Raw genomic sequence first — 17,774 nt, 5'->3', positions numbered from 1 at the left:
ACTCAAAATTACAAATTTGCATCACTTGGGACGCTTGAGCAAAATGCGCTCAGCCCTCACTGTCGTGCGCAACCAGCAACCTTTGTGCCGCGCGCCTGCCGCCGCCAAACCGCACCAACTCTGCCGCCACCACTTTATGGTGACGTAAAGTCAAACAAGTTTGATTTTTTATCGGATCATAAAAACCTACTTTTTGAAAGAAAGAACTCGTCTTCTCTATTTTTTGATTAACTTTCTCGAGGGTCAAGGTCAGTCAGTGAGACGATGGGGGATAAGCTTCATCGCCGAGAGGGAAACAACCCGGATCACCGGCGAAGATTTTTTGGTGATGTAAATTTTACATCATTTGTTGGAGTTGGAGGTTTTTGGTAATGTAAAATCTACTCCCTCCATTTATAAATATTTGTCTTTCTAGAGATTTCAACAAATGACTACATACGGAGCAAAATGAGTGTTCTAAAATATGTCTATATATACATTCGTATGTGGTAATCCATTTGAAATCTCTGAAAAGACAAATATTTTGAAACGGAGGGAGTATTTTTTAGTGATGTAAATTTTAGTCAAATTATAATTTTGTGATGTAGTATTTTACATCATCTGTTGAATTTGCTCTTAGCAATTTTTCCCACTAAGTACATTACAGTCCGTCGATCCAAGAGGAGAAAATCGGCTCCCGCCATAAAAAAACACACCAAGAGTGAGGACGTCCCTAGGGTTCCTAGCCGCCGCCGGCCCGCCGCCACTACTGCCGGCCCTCCGCTGCGGCGGCCGAAGCCTCCGCTGCCCCGCCTCCGGTACAGGAGCACAGCAGCGCCTCCCTCCCTGGAGCAGCCGCTCCCGCCCGGCAACGCCGCCGCCCGGAGCTACCGGCGACCAGTATAGGCAGGTAGCCACCGCTCCTTCCTCCTCCTTCCCTCATCCTCCCTCCCTCCCTCCCTCCTTCCTCTTGCATCCTCTATTTGTTCAATTTTCTCCCTGATTTCTGTATTGGATGAGTACTTGCTGTAGATGGCATATTGTGAGAATATAATGATGATTATTTCTTAAGGAGTACTTGCTGCATGGTTTTGGCAGTGCATGCTCAAGTTTACATGTGAAAGGATTTTAGTTGATAGGTGTTTTTGATAATGCTTGTAGGAGCAAATGTTTACAGATTGTAGTTTGATTTTTTTTTCAGATGAGCAAATGTTTTGGTTTAAACATGGTAGCAGCCTATCCGCATCAGTGCATTTTAGGCTTTAATTTGCTTTTTTGGTTGATGGCAGACAAACGCTACATTTCCTAGATGAAGCACATATTCAAGATCATCACGGTGCTGGCGGCGATCTCGGCCGTCTGGGCTGCGCTCCTTGAAACCTCGACAGTTCCTCACAGTTACACCTGGCTGGTGAGTGCCACGAATTCTTTCACTTGCTGATTTATTGAAGTTAAGACACTGTCTTTCGATTAAGACTCTTGCTTGTGACTTTTGTTGTTGTAGCTTCCCATCTATTTGGTAGTGGCGCTTGGATGCTACGGCCTTTTTATGGTTGGGTACGGGCTGATGTTCTTTCCCACCTGTCCTCAAGAAGCCATACTACTACAACAGGTAGAGGATGTAGTCCTAGTAGCATAATTCTCAGTTTTTTTTGTCTATGCAGTCTCATTGCCATGTTGAGAACTAATAATCGCTAGAATATACATCCTAGGTATTTTCAGCTTAATATACACTTGTGCATTGTATATTATACATTCTTTTCTTTTGGTTTTCTGCTGGCATAATGAGATTCAAGGTATTATGCAGAAGGAACCATAAGTTTCTTTGTGCCTTATGTGTATGATTGTATGGCTTTTCATAATGGCCACCACAAAGAAAACCAAGCCACCTAATTTTTAAACTTTTAAGTTTTCTGTATAATTACAGTTTTGCTTTGTTCCCGTCTGTAATTATTTGTGCTCGGCCTACTATGCAGGATATTATGGAGGCTAAGGAATTCTTATCCAAAAGGGGTGTTGATGTGGGCTCTGACTGAGGTCGATTCCAATGTTTAATATTTTGTGGCCAGCTTGAAGCTTCCTGGATACCATAGCTAGAAAAGCTTATATGACATTTCACTATGTTTAGATACTGTTACTAACACAGTTTTGGTGAGTGGCGTGTTACAATTCTACATTTGAGGTGGATGGCTTGTCACAACACTACTTGTGTCCGAAAACATTATGAGAACAACTAATGAATGGTTCGTTAACAAGTCCATTAGTGTTCATGACATGTTTGCGTTGTAACCATCTGGATTTCATCACTGGGTGTATATCAGTTTGTGCTCTGCAGTATCGCCTTTGGTGATGCTTTGAATTGCTAGTTCTTTTGATGGTTTAGTTCTAGTGTGTAAGTTTCTGCCCAGTGCAGATTTCTTTCATTTGGCAACTCTGGAACTTCTCAAATTCAGCAAAGTTCCGTCTCATTGGCACTTTGAGGTTTGAACTCCTCATGATTTAACAAAAGATCATTAAACCTTTACCGACACCATTATTGCTCCATGTTTACAAAACAGTTGTAGAATGGACTGTGCAGTGAACCTGTTTCAACTCGTAATGCTATTATTATATATACATGTTCAGTCACATGCCAATTTGACAGCAGACAGTCGCCTGCTACCTTGAGCTAGCAGCTTCCGGCAGGGACTTGTTTGAGGCTGGTCCATCATCTTCTCCGGCACTGGGAACTCCTGGAGCCCCTTGGGCCATTATATATGTGCATATATGTTATGTGTTCCGTATACCTGGCCCTTGGCGTCTGTTGCTTAAACATGTATGCTGCTCTGTTCTGTTCCTGGCTTGGCATGTCAAAAGTTTTTAAAAATTATAGTAGAGTTTGTGGTGTTGTTGAATTTTTGGGTCCTGTTGGCGCCTTCTATGTGAGGTTGAGGTTTACCTAATGCTAGTCATTCTCTGCAATTCTCCAAAAAAAACACTGTTTTTTTTTCTTTCAGAAGTACCCGTTGCTGACATTTTGTGGACAGGTTTGAGAGCATTCATCGGACAATCTCGTGGTTAACAAACATGTTAGCAGTTTAAAAAAAGAAAATACTTGTTACCAGACTGGAGGGCCAATTGCATTGCTTCAGTGGATAATAGCGATTAACCCGCATTGTAGACATAATAAAACAGTTTATCATTTAAAGACATATCGAAGTTTCATGGATGAACAAAACATGCTCCCTGTAGATAATCCAGTTCCTGCTAACCTAGTACAGTACTGAAGATAGTGCTTCTCATACCTTCTATTGTTTAACATTGACCTGATCATTATGAATATGTACCAAGTGCCTTGGCTCTTGGTTGCTGTGAGGTGTCCCCGTTCATTGTGATGAAATTACCATGGAGGCAGCACAAGTGGCAGCATCATTACCATCGATTGAAAGTGTGCTTTTGATCTCTGTCAGTAGGTGCTAGTTTACATTTTCTTATTCGAGTTGTTCATATCATCATCATCCGCATCAAAAATTGACTTTATTTAGCTTGTGACCTGTCGTCAAGCCTTTTTAGCCATCATTCCTTGGCTTCACTCTGACCCTCTTACCCCTGACTGAGGGCAACTAGTCTCAAACTATTGGAAGCAAACCACAAGGATACCTGCGAATCAACCTGTGGTTGAGTTGGTTAGGTGGATAGTGGTATCCTCAACCCACCAGGGTTCAAATCTTGGTACTTGCATTATTCCTGAATTTATTTCAGGATTTCCGGCGATGCGCTTTCAGTGGGAGGAGTGCATGCGCGTGTATATGAGTGCTTGATGCTCAAAAAAAAAACCACAAGGATACCTGATTTTTTTTAACTGCTCAGTCGATTTTTGACGAGACCAAAGGCAGGGACAATGTGAGGAGCGGTAGCAACGAGCGTCGACCCAGCGAGGCCAAGCCAAGACCTCGTCGGAGACGGAGATGGCACTGCAAGCGACAGCGAGCTGCGGCGTCCTAGTCAGGCTACAACAAAACACTGCTTCCTATTACCCGGGAGTGGGGCGTGTCACCCATCTGACATCTGTCATTGTCACTTCATTAAGCACATTATCAACCACAAGGATCAAAATGACACAGAAATGTGTAGCAACCGATTAAAATTTGTCTTGCAAAGGTTTGGGTTTTTCTTCAGAATTCAAGGGACAAAACATGACGCAACAGGTGTCTATATGCAACCACAAGGATCAAAATGACACATATATGCATGCGCGTGTATATGAGTGCTTGTGTCTGTACTGATGCTCAAAAAAAAACCACAAGGATACCTGATTTTTTTTTAACTGCTCAGTCGATTTTTGATGAGACCAAAGGCAGGGACAATGTGAGGAGCGGTAGCAACGAGCGTCGACCCAGCGAGGCCAAGCCAAGACCTCGTCGGAGACGGAGATGGCACTGCAAGCGACAGCGAGCTGTGGCGTCCTAGTCAGGCTACAACAAAACACTGCTTCCTATTACCCGGGAGTGGGGCGTGTCACCCATCTGACATCTGTCATTGTCACTTCATTAAGTACATTATCAACCACAAGGATCAAAATGACACAGAAATGTGTAGCAACCGATTAAAATTTGTCTTGCAAAGGTTTGGGTTTTTCTTCAGAATTCAGGGGACAAAACATGACGCAACAGGTGTCTATATGCAACAGCAACACACTGCTTTATTATTAGTCCAACACAAGGCAAAACGCTACGTACGTACAACAATTGTATACACCATACTGCAACACATACAAGCAGCAATTACAACACAAAAAACCATGGAGGCCTCGTCGCTACGCGTCGTGGCCATGCCCATTGCACGCGCCTGCCGCCGGTAATGGAGGCTGCGACGACGGCGCGTCGATCTCTCTGAGCACGGCGACCACGTGCAGCATGTTGGGCCTCTTCGACGGGAAGTCGTCCACGCACTGCAGCGCCATCTCCAGGAACCTCATCATCTCCGTCTCGTCGTCGCCGGCCGCGGCCGCGACGAGCTCCGGGTCCACGACCTCCTTGCCGGCGCCCTCCCTGACCTTCATCTTGACCCAGCCGACGAGGTTGGTGTCCCCGAAGTCCTCCTTGTCGGTGGGCCGCCGCCCGGTGAGCAGCTCCAGCAGCACCACGCCGAGGGAGTAGACGTCGCCCTTGGCGGTGCACCGGAAGCTCTGGTAGTACTCCGGCGGCACGTACCCGGGGGTCCCAGCGAGGGTGCTGACGCTGAGGTGCGTGTCGAGCGCGCTGATGAGCCTGGCCATGCCGAAGTCGGCGACGCGGGCCTCCATCATGCCGTCGAGGAGCACGTTGCTGGACTTCATGTCGCGGTGGATGATGTGCGGGATGCAGTTGTGGTGCAGGAAGCAGAGCCCCTTGGCCGCCCCGCGCGCCACCGTCTTCCTCTTCTCCCACGTCAGCGCCGGCGCGCCGTCGGCCGGGAGGTGGAGCATGTCCTCCAGGCTGCCGTGGGTCATGTACTCGTAGACGAGGAGCCGCTCCTCGCCGATCTTGCAGTAGCCGAGCAGGGGCACGAGGTTCCGGTGCTTGATCTTGCCCAGCGTCTCCATCTCCGCCATGAACTCGCGGTCGCCCTGGTGGCTCAGCGGGATCAGCTTCTTGATGGCGACCGTGGAGCCGTCCTTGAGCGTCGCCTTGAACACCTCGCCGAACCCGCCGGAGCCGATCAGGCTGGCCGCCGAGAAGCCGTTGGTGGCCTCGATCAGCTGCGTGAAGGTGAGCTTCCGGAGCTGCCGCTGGAAGGTGGCCACGTTGATGCTCAGCGCCTCCTTCTCTGCCTTGCCCAGCTTCCACGTCGTCGCCGTCCGCGTCCCGTCCTGCAGGCTGCTCAGCATCCGCGCCTCCCGCACCTCCCGCCGCCGCACGCGCACCGCCACCGCCCAGATCGACACTGCGCACGCCAGCCCGGCGGTGACCATCACGGCCAGGAGCACGGCGTTCGCCCACGCCGCCCTCGGCAGAGGCCACCTGGCGTTTGTACTTTCAGCTGCAGCGCCGGAGGAGGCCGCGACGCTCGCCCTCGGCAGCCGGTCGCTGCACGGCACCAGCGGCATGCCGCAGAGGCCAGGGTTGTCGGCGTACTGGCTCGCCGGCAGCGTGCTGAGCTGCCCGCGCTGCGGGATCTCGCCTGCGAGGTCGTTGTCGGAGACGTCGATCTGCACGAGGAAGGAGAGGTTGGAGAAGGAGTCCGGGATGCTGCCCTGCAGCCGGTTGTGCGACACGTCGAACACGCCGAGGTCGTGGAGGCGGCCGAGCGACGCCGGGATCTCGCCGCTGAGGTTGTTCCTCGCCAGGTCGAGCACCTGGAGCAGCACCATGTCGCCCAGCTCCTCCGGGATGGCGCCGACGAGGCTGTTGTACGAGAGGTCCAGGTACTCCAGCGTCTGGTACCGCGTCCACCCGCTCACCGCCGCGCCGGAGTAGAGCCGCGTGAAGTCGCAGCTCCTGAGGGTGGGCACCTGCAGCAGCCGCTCCGGCCGGATGCCGGCGAACTCCAGCAGCCCACCCACGCCCTTGCACGCGTTCCCAGCGTTGCGGACGAACGCCAGCGTGTTGCCGGACAGGATGCCGCTCAGCGGCGTCGCCCCGAGCTGCCGGCCGAGGCGGTGCGGGATCACGCCGGTGAGCCTGTTGCTGTTGAGGTCCAGCCACATCAGGCTGCTGCAGTTGCCGAGCTCCTTGGGGATGTCGCCCACGAGGCTATTGTTCGCCAGCTGCAGCACGGCGAGCCGGGACAGCCGGCCGAACTCCGGCCTGATCGTGCCGCTGATCCGGTTGCTCGTGAGCGAGATCCACTCGAGGCCGGTGCAGTTGAAGAGCTCGACGGGGATGTCGCCGCCGATGAAGTTGTTGTTGAGGATGAGCGTGCGGAGGCTCCGGCATTGCCCGAGCTCCGCGGGGATCTGGCCTTCTAGCTGGTTGAGCCACGTCACGAGCTGCTCCAGGGCACGGAGCATGCCGAGCTCCGGCGGGATGGCGCCGCGCAGGTAGTTGATGCTGAAGTCGATCACCCGCAGGCGCGAGCAGTTGGCCAGCCCGGGAGGGATCGCGCCGGTGAGGAGGTTGTCCGGCATCCGGAGCTCCTCCAGCGCCGCGCCGGGCGTGCAGAGCTCGGCGGGCAGCGCGCCGGCGATCTTGTTGCTGCTGAAGTCGGCGACCCTGAGGCTGTTGCAGGCAGAGATGGTGCTCGGGAGCGATCCCGAGATGAAGTTGTTGCTGAGAAGCAGGATCTCCAACTTGGTGAGGTTCCCGAGCACCGCGGCCGGGATCGCGCCGGAGATGTTGTTGTTGGCCGCGTCGAGCAGCTGGAGCGCGCGGCACGACGACAGGGACTCCGGGATAGAGCCGGAGATGTTGTTGCTCGAGACTCTGAGGATCCGCAGCGACGAGCACGCGGCGAGGCTGCGTGGGATGGCGCCGGTGAGGCGGTTCCCCGAGACGTCGAGCACCTCGAGGCCAGCGACGTCGCCGATCGACTCCGGGATCGCGCCGGCGAGGGCGTTGTAGGATACGTTGAGCGTCTTGAGGCCGGCGCAGCCAGAGAAGGACGGCGGGATCGTGCCGGTGAAGCGGTTGGCGGAGAGGTCGAGCAGGACGAGCGTGTCGGGGAACGACGCGCCGGAGACGTCCCCGGACATGTTGTTCCCGGCGACGTCGAACACCTGGATCGTGCTCGGCGGAGACATTAGATTAAGAGGGAGAGCGCCGGTGAGGTTGTTCCGTGCGAGGCGGACGTCGGTGAGGTTGGGGTAGTAGTACGCCAGCTGCATGTCGGCGGGGAGACTGCCGGCGAGGCCGCCGTCAGACAGGTCGAGCGTCCGTAGCGCGCGGGGGAGCACGTGAATGTCCCCAGCGGCGTCGGCGCGGAGCTGGGCGTTGCCGGAGAGGTTGAGGTGGCGCAGCGTGTCTATGGAAGCGAGCGCTGCAAACGAAGCGCGCCCGGAGAGGCCGCAGCCGGCGAGGTCGAGCCGCTCCACCCGGCCCTCGCCGTCGCACGTCACCCCGTACCACCTGCACCACGTGCCATTACCACTACCACCACCGCCGGGCGACCCTTGCTGCTGCCGCTGCTGCCATTGCCAAGACGAGAGCACGCCCCTAGGGTCCTTTCGGACGGACGCCTTGAAGCGGAGGAGCGCCCCCGCGTCGTCGCCGGTTCCCGCGGACACGATCGTCGTCGTGCAAGTCGACAAGAGGAGGAGGAAGATTACGAGGAGGAGCATGCGATCCATCGCCACTGGCATGGCTGGCACGGGGACGCCGATGAGGAATGTCATGGACTCATGGTCTCCCTCATGTTGGATGGTCCGAGCTTAGTAGCACGAAAGGTGTTTGAGGAAAGGAAAGAGAGCGTGCGCCATTGTGGCTTTTGGAGGTAAAAAGCTCGATAAAGATGGCTTTTGTTGTGTGTGTAGGAGTATTAGAAACATCAGCCGGTCGGTTAACCCACGGTGTGTGTGCGTGTCTTGAGGCTTTTGCTGATATTGTGTTGATGATGATAGGATTCGCTTTACCTCTGGATCAACCATGGGGAATCATGTGTGCACGAGGGAAAAGGAAGGCATGCACGTGAGAAAGTGATGGGGAATCATGGCACACGAAGTCAGGAACACATTGATCTCATGAATGGAAATTGCACCGATCGAGCTCAGCAGCAGTCCCTAAAACCGGTCATCCAACGCTAGCACTCAATTTCCCCCTAAAAGACAACTTCTTCATCGTAAACTAGATGTTTGACATAGCTAAAAAACACACTCGTTAATCCTACATCAACAGAAAACAACGGACTTTTACGGACTCCCTTCCACACCAGTTAACTCTTCAGTAATGCTACAGGGCTTTTTCTACAGGAGATTACAGGGGAGGTGATTTGGAGGTGTACTATCAGTTGGGGGATGGGCCCCCACCTGAAATTCAGGGCGGAGAGATTATTGACAAATCACAACCTGTCTCGCCCGTATCAACCCCGTAAAGCTATGCACGTCTAGGATTATTGTTAACTCTTCGCCCATGATTTTTTAAGGTGTTGGGCCTCCACCCTCCCTAATCCAATCAGAAAAGTCCAACTAATATCATTATGTAAACTCTTTAAAACCCGTGAATCTAGAATTACTCATAGGGTGTCGACTCAGACTTGGCCAAGTCTCATAGTATATAAGAAGGAAAATGAAAAAGAAAAAGAAAAAATTTGCACAGATCTTTAGGCAAGATCAACTGAATAATATCGGCTAAGACATAACCAAGTTAGCAAAACTGTTACTCAAAAACACTAGAGGTTCAACATGATATTAGCCATACAAATTGACAAACTAGACTAGTAGATGACACCCTGGCAGAAGCACACGGCTTCCTCTGTGGCATAGAAGCGGGCGTCGTGGCGGTTCTCCTAGCGACTGCCTTCTTCTGCTCCGCCCGATCGAGAGCATCACGGAACTTGCACTTATCGTACTCGGCTCGGGAAAAGTGACGGGCGACATGTGGCTCCTCCTCCTTTGCACTAGCGTGGTGATGGGTGGCACGGGCCTCCGCGTAGGCTTGCATGAAGTGTGGAGTGGCAAGCGCCTCCTCCTGCTTGGCTTGGGCGGCAACATGGGCGATGGTTGTCGAATTCTGGGTTCCGGCAAACCCTTGAGGTTCGAACACTGGGGTGCGCACGAAGATCTCTCTCTCTCTCTCCTTAGCTTGCTCGCACAACGATCCCTAGGCCTAACTCAACAAACCCAAAGAACAAGAGACACGGGGGTTTATACTGGTTCGGGCCACCGTTGTGGTGTAATACCCTACTCCGGTGTGGGGTGGTGGATTGCCTTGTAGGCCGAGGATGAACAGTACAAGGTAAGAACAACCTCCTGAGGAGAGGTGTTCTAGAGCTCGGTGAGCTGGTGGGATGGCCTTGGTGGAGTGGATCCAATCCAAGATCAGTTGCCTCCTATGGTGGTGGCTAGTCATATTTATAGAGGCCTTGGCCCTCTTCCCAAATGTTAAAGGGAAGGGATCTCACAACGGCCAAGTTTGAAGGGAGACAACTAGTACAAGCTATCTTGACAAAAGGTGGTCTTTGCCTGCCAAAGGCTCTGGTGGTGACGCCGCTGTGGGCTCCACGGTGACCTCCGTCCTGCCGTCCTGCTGGTCTTGGTCTCGTTGCACCGATATGGAAACCTTTGCCTGATGCCTCGGGAGTCCTCGCCTGCGCTTGCCCCTTTAGCACCAAAGAGGAAACTGGTACTCTGCGCCCGCTGGCGCCCGCCTGGCCTTGGTCGTCATGGCTCGCGTCACGTGGACCTCGCGAGGTGCCCCTTGCATAGATATCTCCGCTCCTCGGAAGCCATTCTAGTGAGGCCGCCCCGGAGGAGGTCTTGGTTTCGTCCGCATCGCGAGGCTTGGCCCCTTGCGAGGGTCTTGAGTGGTTGCTGCTGAAGATGGGTCGTACCAGGCCGTTGGTGGAGCCACGCGATGGGCCGTAGGCAGGCAAGTCTGGGTACCCCCATTCCCAGGACGCCGACAGTAGCCCCCGGGCCCAAGGCGCGCTCGGACTTGGCTTCGAGGCGAAGCCAAAGGGCAAGTGCGGAGCGCCGCGGGCCCCAACAGCTTGCAACCTTGATTGACGTGTGGCGATTGACGGGACGTGGGCGTCTTCGCTTCCCCATGCTGCCTCGGCAACTGTTCGACTTGATGAGACCCTGCTGCATGCAGAAGAAAACCATCATTACTTGTGATCGTGGAGGCCGGCGGTTGGCCTCCTTCTGGCTATAAATGAGGAGAGGGGTGGAGCCCCCATCGCTCATCTCTTCCTCTACTCCGTCTGCTTCTTCTCCTTCCCTCTCACTTCGCCATCTTATTGCGATACCGATGGCGCCGATAAGGAGGTTCTCCACCACTGAGAAGGGAAAGACCCCCCGTGAGGAGTAGGGGCCACTTCCACCGAAGAAGAGGTTGGCCCGCCCCCGCGACGTCATCGTGAGGCAGGAGGTGACGAGGCCTTGGTACGAACGACCTCCCCCTGGCTACCCGCTGCCCTTGTACGCCCAGGCAGAGGGTTCCGAAGGAGGAGGCGACGACCTGCGCCGCTCGCGCCACGGCCGCGGTGGCCGAGCTGTGGTGGCCCGCACCGCCAGCCCACAAACTCACGCCGAGGGATCCTCGCGCGAATTCATGGTGTGGGCAGCAATGCCCCCGCGGACGTGGATCAGATTCCAGCAGTTCTTCACTGAAGAGGTGCCGCCGAGGGGGCCACTTGAGCTGTGGCTGCGGCACGCCGAGTGTGGCACCCCGGCGACGGGAGCAGAGGTTGAGGTCGTCTCTCCGGGCAAGATCTTCATGACCCATGGATGGGGTGAGGTCGCCCACGCTTGCCGCACGGAGGGGGCCCTCGCCATCCACTTCGAGTACGACGACGCCTCCACGATGTCCTTCAAGGTCTTTGATGAGGAAGGCCGTTGCCTGGAGTGCTGCCCTGGAGGGGGTCGCCTGGACGGCGTGGGGGCTGGCGCTGTGCCCACCCTTGGCCCTGCCGACAGCTCCTCTAGCAGCAGTGACAACGCCCGGGAGTCGAGCGACTCTCCTGAGCCTGATGAGACTCCGGAGACAAGCGACGACAGCTACGTGCCCCTGAGCTCTCACCGCGCCCAGAGCGTGGCAGCGACGTCCGTTCATCGCCGTTGTTGATCTGGATGGGATTGGCGTCGGCTTCCCGTGGCCCACTGTTGATGATGGCGTCGCCGCGTAGATATGGCTCCTGGAAACCTTCTTCTTTTGTTCCCTACGAGGAATCGAGGTGAACCCCGTGGGTGTGTGTAAAGGATCTGTAGTACTTTTGCATCAAATGTTATTCCTATTATGAAATTCACGATCACATGTCTTGCTTCAGCATTGTCCCCCTATTCGTCCTCGTGGTAGCTTAGTGCTCTATGCCGACAGGTCCTAGTCCCCAGGCAGGCTTCAGCGTCGCTGGTATGCCAGGTCGCGATGCCGTGGTCAAGTCTAGGAGGTGAGCGGCCCAAGGTCCGGTAAGAGCTCTTGAGGCGTGATGCTCAAGAGGCCCCCCTTGGCGTGCAAGCGGCTTCCTAAAGGTAGAAAAGGAAGGTGGCATTGCCGGAGCAAGGCTGCAGGAGCCGGAAATCCTAAGTCACGTGTCGTGCTGACTTGAATGAGCGACTTATCTTATCAAGCCTGAGGCGGTTTCCGTGTGCAGCGTCCGATTCATGCGTTAGCGGTGGTGGTATGGCCGGGTTAAGCCCGCGCTGGCCTTCCTCCCTTTTTCACGCTCTTCTAGGTGCTCTGCATCCTTGAGTCCCGACCCTCGAGCGATCTCAGCCGCTGCTGGTATGCCAGGTCGCGATGCTGTGGTCAAGGCCAGGGGGTGAGGGCTGGAGAGTCAGTAGGAGCTCCCGAGATGCGATGCTTAGGAGCCCCCTTTAACGCACAAGTGAATTGCGTGAAAAAAGAAGGAGCCTGCGGCGCCGCCTGTTGTCACCTCCGGAGATTCCTGCAGGTTAGCCCGAAGGAGGAATACAGATTGCAACCGTGTTTGCTGGTCTGCCGCTGGTCGTTCCGCAAGAAGATGAAGGCACTGAGGGCCTGGTGAGGTGACGTGTGCGGGGCGTGCCGCGAGCCAGAGCTCGACCGCTCAGGTTTGTCAGCATTGCAGGGACGGACCTGAGCACAAGCACTGTGCCAACATGTGTAGCCCCCGTTGCGGGATGAGCAGGAGGTCGGTCAGCAATGCGGGTGGCTGCGAGGGGCAACATGTAAGCAGGTAACGATCATAAGGTAAATCATGCAAGGAGGCAAGCTAGTTCAGATAGATGCAAGAACGATACATGCCACTGGGACGGACCCGAGCGGCTGGGGATAATGCAGCCCGAGGGGCGCCCCAATAGAGTAAGCTAAAGATGCAAAAGGATACACGTCGTAGGGACAGGCCCGTGCGAATTGGGGATAATGCTGCCCAAAGGGCGCCCCAACTGAATGAACTAGAAAGAGTCACTTGGTACCGTAGCAGGAGTGATGTTGGAGTGGTTGATGATGCGTGCTGGAGAAGTTGCTCCTCACGAGCCGCCAATGTCCTGAGCCTCAGGAGGCTCCGTAGGCCCAGGTGGCTCCTGAAGAATTGTCGCCATCCCCGCCAGGACAACGTGATGGCTGGCCTCCTGAGCCGTCAGAATGCTTCGCAAGTTGCGCTGGAAGGTGACAGCCGCGTTCGGCAGGCCGAATGGCATGCGGACATAGCTGTGGGGGTGGACCCTCACATCATCCAATGCGCGAAGGCCAGAAAAGTTCCTGAGATGCGGCCCTATTGAGCCCTGGAATGTCGACGCAAACACGCAGACCGCCGTCCTCGCCAGGATGGGGAGCTGCCCCGGGTGGTGGGCGGCGGTCGCCATGTATGGTCCTTGCCTCTTGAAGCTCCTGGGTCGCCTTGGTGATGAACTCCTAAGCACTGGGCGCTCCACGCCTTGTGCCCTCTTGAGGGAAACGTGCAGCGAAGCATGCCTCCACATGGTGCCCGAGCGCCTCCCTCATGACGTTGGCTAAGTCTGAGGCCTTCCAGAAGAGAGCCCCGATCCCAGCCTGAGGAGGGCACCGGGCACGCCTTCCTATGCGAGGGAGGGAGGCATCCCGTTTGTGGGCGCATGTCCTGAGGTGGTGCCGCTGGAAACGCCGCTCTCCTGAGGCCCTTGGTAGAGTATCTGCTTCTTCTTCTTGGGGATGGCCTCAGGAGGGTACAGGGTGCCTTCGTTGTCGGGGTCTTCGGCCGCTGTGGCTTGGTAAGCGCGCTCGAGGGAGCACACCGCATCCCTTTCCTCACAGACGACCGAGATGATGCTGCCACTCCCTGACATCTTGAGGACGTTGTAGCCATGATGGGTCACTGCCATAAACTTGGCCAAGGCTAGATACCCAAGGATGGCGTTGTACGGCAGGCGGATGTGGGCGACGTCAAAGTCGATGAGCTCGGTGCGGTAGTTGTCACACTGACCGAATGTGACAGGAAGGCGTACCTGCCCTATCGGGGTGGTGGAGCCGTCGGTCACTCCTGATAAGGGCTTGATAGGATGTAGCTGATCGTATGGCACTTGAAGGCGGTCGAACGTCTTGATGGACATGACATTGAGCCCCGCGCCGCCGTCGATGAGAGTCTTGGTGACTTGGACATTGCTAATGATGGGTGAGCAGAGCATCGGAAGGGCGCCGGCAGTTGCCGCGTAGTTGAGCTGGTCTGACGAGCTGAAGGTGATGACGCACTTGGACCACCTGAGTGGGCGCGTGGCCTCGAGCCAGGGAAGGGCCGCGTTCACTTCACGAGCAAACTTCTTGAAGATACGCTGAGAGGCTGGGGCCTGAGCGCCTCCCAAGATGCAGGCGATGACGCGAGGCTCCTGGAAGCCCCCAGCCCTCTCGTCCCGATGATGGTCGTCATTCCTTCTTGGTGGAGGCGGCAACGGAGGGAGGCCGGCGTTGCCCTGGGGGCGGTCCTCACGAGGCTGGTCTCTCCAGGCGCCCTCGCGAGGCTGGTCCTGCCAGCGGTCCTCACGAGGCCGGTCCCGCCACTCCTGGCAGGGGCAGCGGTCGTCCCAGCGTCCTCCACTTTGTCCTCCTCCTTGTCTGTAGCCTCGATTGTTGCGCTCGGGGCGTCGACTGAAGCGCCCACATCTCGGATGGCCCTGAGCTCCTGACAGTCGCCAGAGTTGTCGCTCTGTACGTTGTGGAAGGCGTATAATGGGCGGTTGTCCTTGGATGACTCGGGGTGGTCACGGCCGCGCGTCATCTCTGGCTCCGCCGCGAGCATGGCAGCCCTCTTTTGCTTCACGTCCTTGATCTTGGCCTTCTTGTCCTCCTGGTCGGCAGCTGGGAGCTTGAGGAGGGGAAGGCGCCCTTCCTCGGCCCTTGCGCACTTGGTTGCCATGTTGAACACCTTCAGGACCGTGCATAGTTCCTCGTGGATGGCGAGCTCCTCCTTCATCTTGACATCGCGGACGCCATCGGAGAATGCGGAGATGATGGCCTCGTCCGTCACCTTGGGGATCTTGAGGCGAACGCTGTTGAAGCGCTGGATGTACTTCTGCAGAGTTTCCCTTGGCTGCTGCTTGATGCGCCGCAGGTCGCCTACGGCCGGCGGGGGGTCACGAGTGCCCTGGAAGTTGGCGACGAAACTCTCGTGCATCTCGCCCCAGGAGGAGATCGACCCCACGGGCAGGTTCAGGAGCGACGAGCGCGCGCCATCCTTAAGGGCCATGGGGAACCAGTGTTGGGGAGCGTAGTAATTTCAAAAAAATTCCTACGCACACACAATACTACAAAAAAAGACACTTCCGTGATGATACATGTTTGTCAAAGTAGGTCACGTTTTCTGTCATGCATGTACATCCATGACAAATTTATGACAGAATCAAGATAGTCATACCTGTGCTGTCGTAGAAGTGTTCCGTGACATTACCAAAATTATCATCACGGAAGTGTCCACTTCCATGACGATAAATCGCACGTCATGGAAGTACTTTCAACAAGGGTGACCGACACGTGGCATCCACCATAATGGAACACCGTTAAGCTATCGGGTCCGGTTTTGGATTCGATAACCCGCTAACAGCCCGGACCAATGAGGATTTTCCACGTGTAAAATTCCCATTGACCAGAGGAAACACGTGTTGGCTCACCGTTGGGACAGATGTCATCCATTCATTGGACAGGAGGCGCCTATGATACGTCGACACGTGGCACAACCCAACAGAGGCCCATTCCAGTGAAAAGGCCGACCCGTTTGACTTGGTGAAAAGGTAACAAGCCGGCCCATGGAAAGCCTGTTAACGACCTGTTCGTATATAGCCCATTTATGGCCCGCTAACTCACGACCCGTTATGGCCTACCCGAATTAAGCCCAATAGCTTCATCTGGGCCTTCCAATATGATTCCAGCCCGTTGTAACTTCCGGCCCATGTATGGCCCGTGATGTCTTTTGGCCCATACGAGGCCATTTGTAACCCTTGGCCCATTAACGGCCCATGGTGAATCTGGCCCACAATGAACAATGTACCCCTTTATACCTATTAACGGCCCATTATTCCATTGGGCCGTTTCCAACCCATGTTATCTTTCGGCCTTCTTAGGGCCCATTTATTCTTGGGCTCATTTCCAGCATTCGGTTACTTACGGCCTATTATTGGCCTTTTCTGCCTATGGGCCAAATTCAGCCCACGGTTACGATCGGCCCGTTTGCGGTCCATTACTCCGTTGGGCCGTTTTCTTAACATCATAAAATATGGCCGATTAACGACGACATGTTATTGTCGGCCCATGAATGGACGATTCCAAATCTGGACCGTTTACGGCCCATAGTGCGGTCTATTATTGGCCCATGTTTGGCCTATCGATCATACGACACGTAGAAGGCCCATTGACGCTACGGCCCGTAGAAGGCCCATTGATGCTACAGCCCATAGAAGGCCCATTCTTTCTACGGCCCTAAGAAGGCCCATTGTTTCTACGGCCCATAGGAGGCCCATTGTAACTACAGTAAATATGTAGCCCATGGTTATTCTGGCCTAGTTTTAAAAAATAGGTTATTGAGGCCACTAGCAAACCGCGGAAAAAGAACTACACTGACTACAAGCAAACAAATAAACAAGACAACAAGGAAATAAATAAGCAAGCAACTTACGCTAGGCTATCACGGCTATTACACATATTACATCCACTGGGCATCAAAGTTCACCACCAGTGCAAATATAGGGAAGAAAGCAGCATATCATATACACTGGTTGTCAAAGTTGGCGACCAGTGCAAATAAACACCGCAGCAAAACAAGTCCATAACTGAAACCACTTCAGAAGAGCTCAAGAAAAAATATCCTGGGTACACATAATACTGGCAAGATGCTTAGCAAGCTTATTAACTTTCTCTTGTTTGGCTCTTAAATCCTCCAGCACTTTCTCTTGTAGGGACTTCCTTAGTCCTTCGGCTTCCTGTCGCATAACATCTGATCGATGTCTTTCAACTTGAAATTGAGACTCAAGAAGCCGAACTGATTCAGGCAGCGAGTTCGAAGAGCTGGTGCCAGCAGTAGTAGCCAGTAACTCGAACACTACATCAAGACAGGACTCTGGGGTTGTCTTAGTGTCTTCAACATAGTTTTTATCAGCTTTCTTGGAGACCAACAGGGATGTCTCACTATCTTGAACCTTATTTGCATTACTTCCTTTACCATTGCATAACAGGGCACTCTTCTCCAATATTTTATCCGCGTTCTAAAAGAGAAACAAACAAACACATCACATGTTTACAATGTAGCATATGCAACTCATTTTGGTAAACCAGTCCAGTAGTAAGGTGGATAGGATAACATCATGAAACAAACATATATCTATGTAGTATGGTCACTATATGGTCTATATCATTCTAGTTTATGTTGACAAATCAAGATAGATACAATTTGAATCATATCTATTTAAGACAAAGCAACATAGACATAATATAAATGTGGGAAACTACACAGCAATAACAACACTTGTAATGTGCATGGCATGAGAACATAATTGTTTATTCAATTGAAACTGAAATCAACATAGAGCAAGTTACAACAGCAAACACATTGAAGAAACAGGTTTAAAACATACCTGTTGTGACATTGGAGTTTCAGTTGCATCCTTCAATTTGAAATTAGTTGGTATGAGTAAATACATTGATGCAAGAGCAAAGTAGTATGAACCATAGCTATGGAACCTGACCTGAGAACAATTCTTCTTCTGCTTCAAGCGTTGACTTGGGGTTCGAAGTGGTGGTCCT

General features: G+C 53.8%; 2 protein-coding genes across 3 annotated transcripts; one reads left to right on the top strand and one right to left on the bottom strand.

The window, feature by feature from the left end:
• Nucleotides 1–643: 643 nt before the first annotated feature.
• On the top strand, nt 644–2,239 carry LOC125542861 (dolichol-phosphate mannose synthase subunit 3). 2 transcript variants are annotated; one of them, XM_087546375.1, is made up of 4 exons: nt 644–885; nt 1,269–1,390; nt 1,484–1,591; nt 1,956–2,239. In XM_087546375.1, exons 2-4 carry the CDS (start codon nt 1,289–1,291, stop codon nt 2,013–2,015), a joined length of 270 nt encoding a protein of 89 aa, XP_087402501.1. In that variant the 5' UTR covers nt 644–885; nt 1,269–1,288; the 3' UTR covers nt 2,016–2,239. The 2 variants fall into 2 exon arrangements, with proteins under 2 accessions (XP_087402501.1, XP_087402500.1); XM_087546374.1 differs by having other exon boundaries at nt 650–889.
• Nucleotides 2,240–4,640: 2,401 nt separating this feature from the next.
• BRL2 (BRI1-like 2) lies at nt 4,641–8,381 on the bottom strand. Its single transcript, XM_048706086.2, has one exon. The coding sequence runs from the start codon at nt 8,267–8,269 to the stop codon at nt 4,775–4,777; it is 3,495 nt and encodes a 1,164-aa protein (XP_048562043.1). The 5' UTR covers nt 8,270–8,381; the 3' UTR covers nt 4,641–4,774.
• Between the last annotated feature and the right edge of the window lie 9,393 nt (nt 8,382–17,774).

The sequence above is a fragment of the Triticum urartu genome, chromosome 3A (assembly GCF_056163025.1).
Source record: "Triticum urartu cultivar PI428250 chromosome 3A, HENAU_Tu73, whole genome shotgun sequence".
Lineage (NCBI taxonomy): Eukaryota > Viridiplantae > Streptophyta > Magnoliopsida > Poales > Poaceae > Triticum > Triticum urartu.
This window is presented reverse-complemented; position numbering and strand designations above follow the sequence as displayed.

What these genes read in the sequence shown, in the direction of transcription:
- LOC125542861 (XM_087546375.1), top strand. Translation starts at nt 1,289, where the DNA reads ATGAAGCACATATTCAAGATCATCACGGTGCTGGCGGCGATCTCGGCC. An exon ending in CTCACAGTTACACCTGGCTG is followed by an intron (nt 1,391 to 1,483) that starts GTGAGTGCCACG and finishes TTGTTGTTGTAG; the next exon opens with CTTCCCATCTATTTGGTAGT. An exon ending in AAGCCATACTACTACAACAG is followed by an intron (nt 1,592 to 1,955) that starts GTAGAGGATGTA and finishes CCTACTATGCAG; the next exon opens with GATATTATGGAGGCTAAGGA.
- BRL2 (XM_048706086.2), bottom strand. Translation starts at nt 8,269, where the DNA reads ATGACATTCCTCATCGGCGTCCCCGTGCCAGCCATGCCAGTGGCGATG.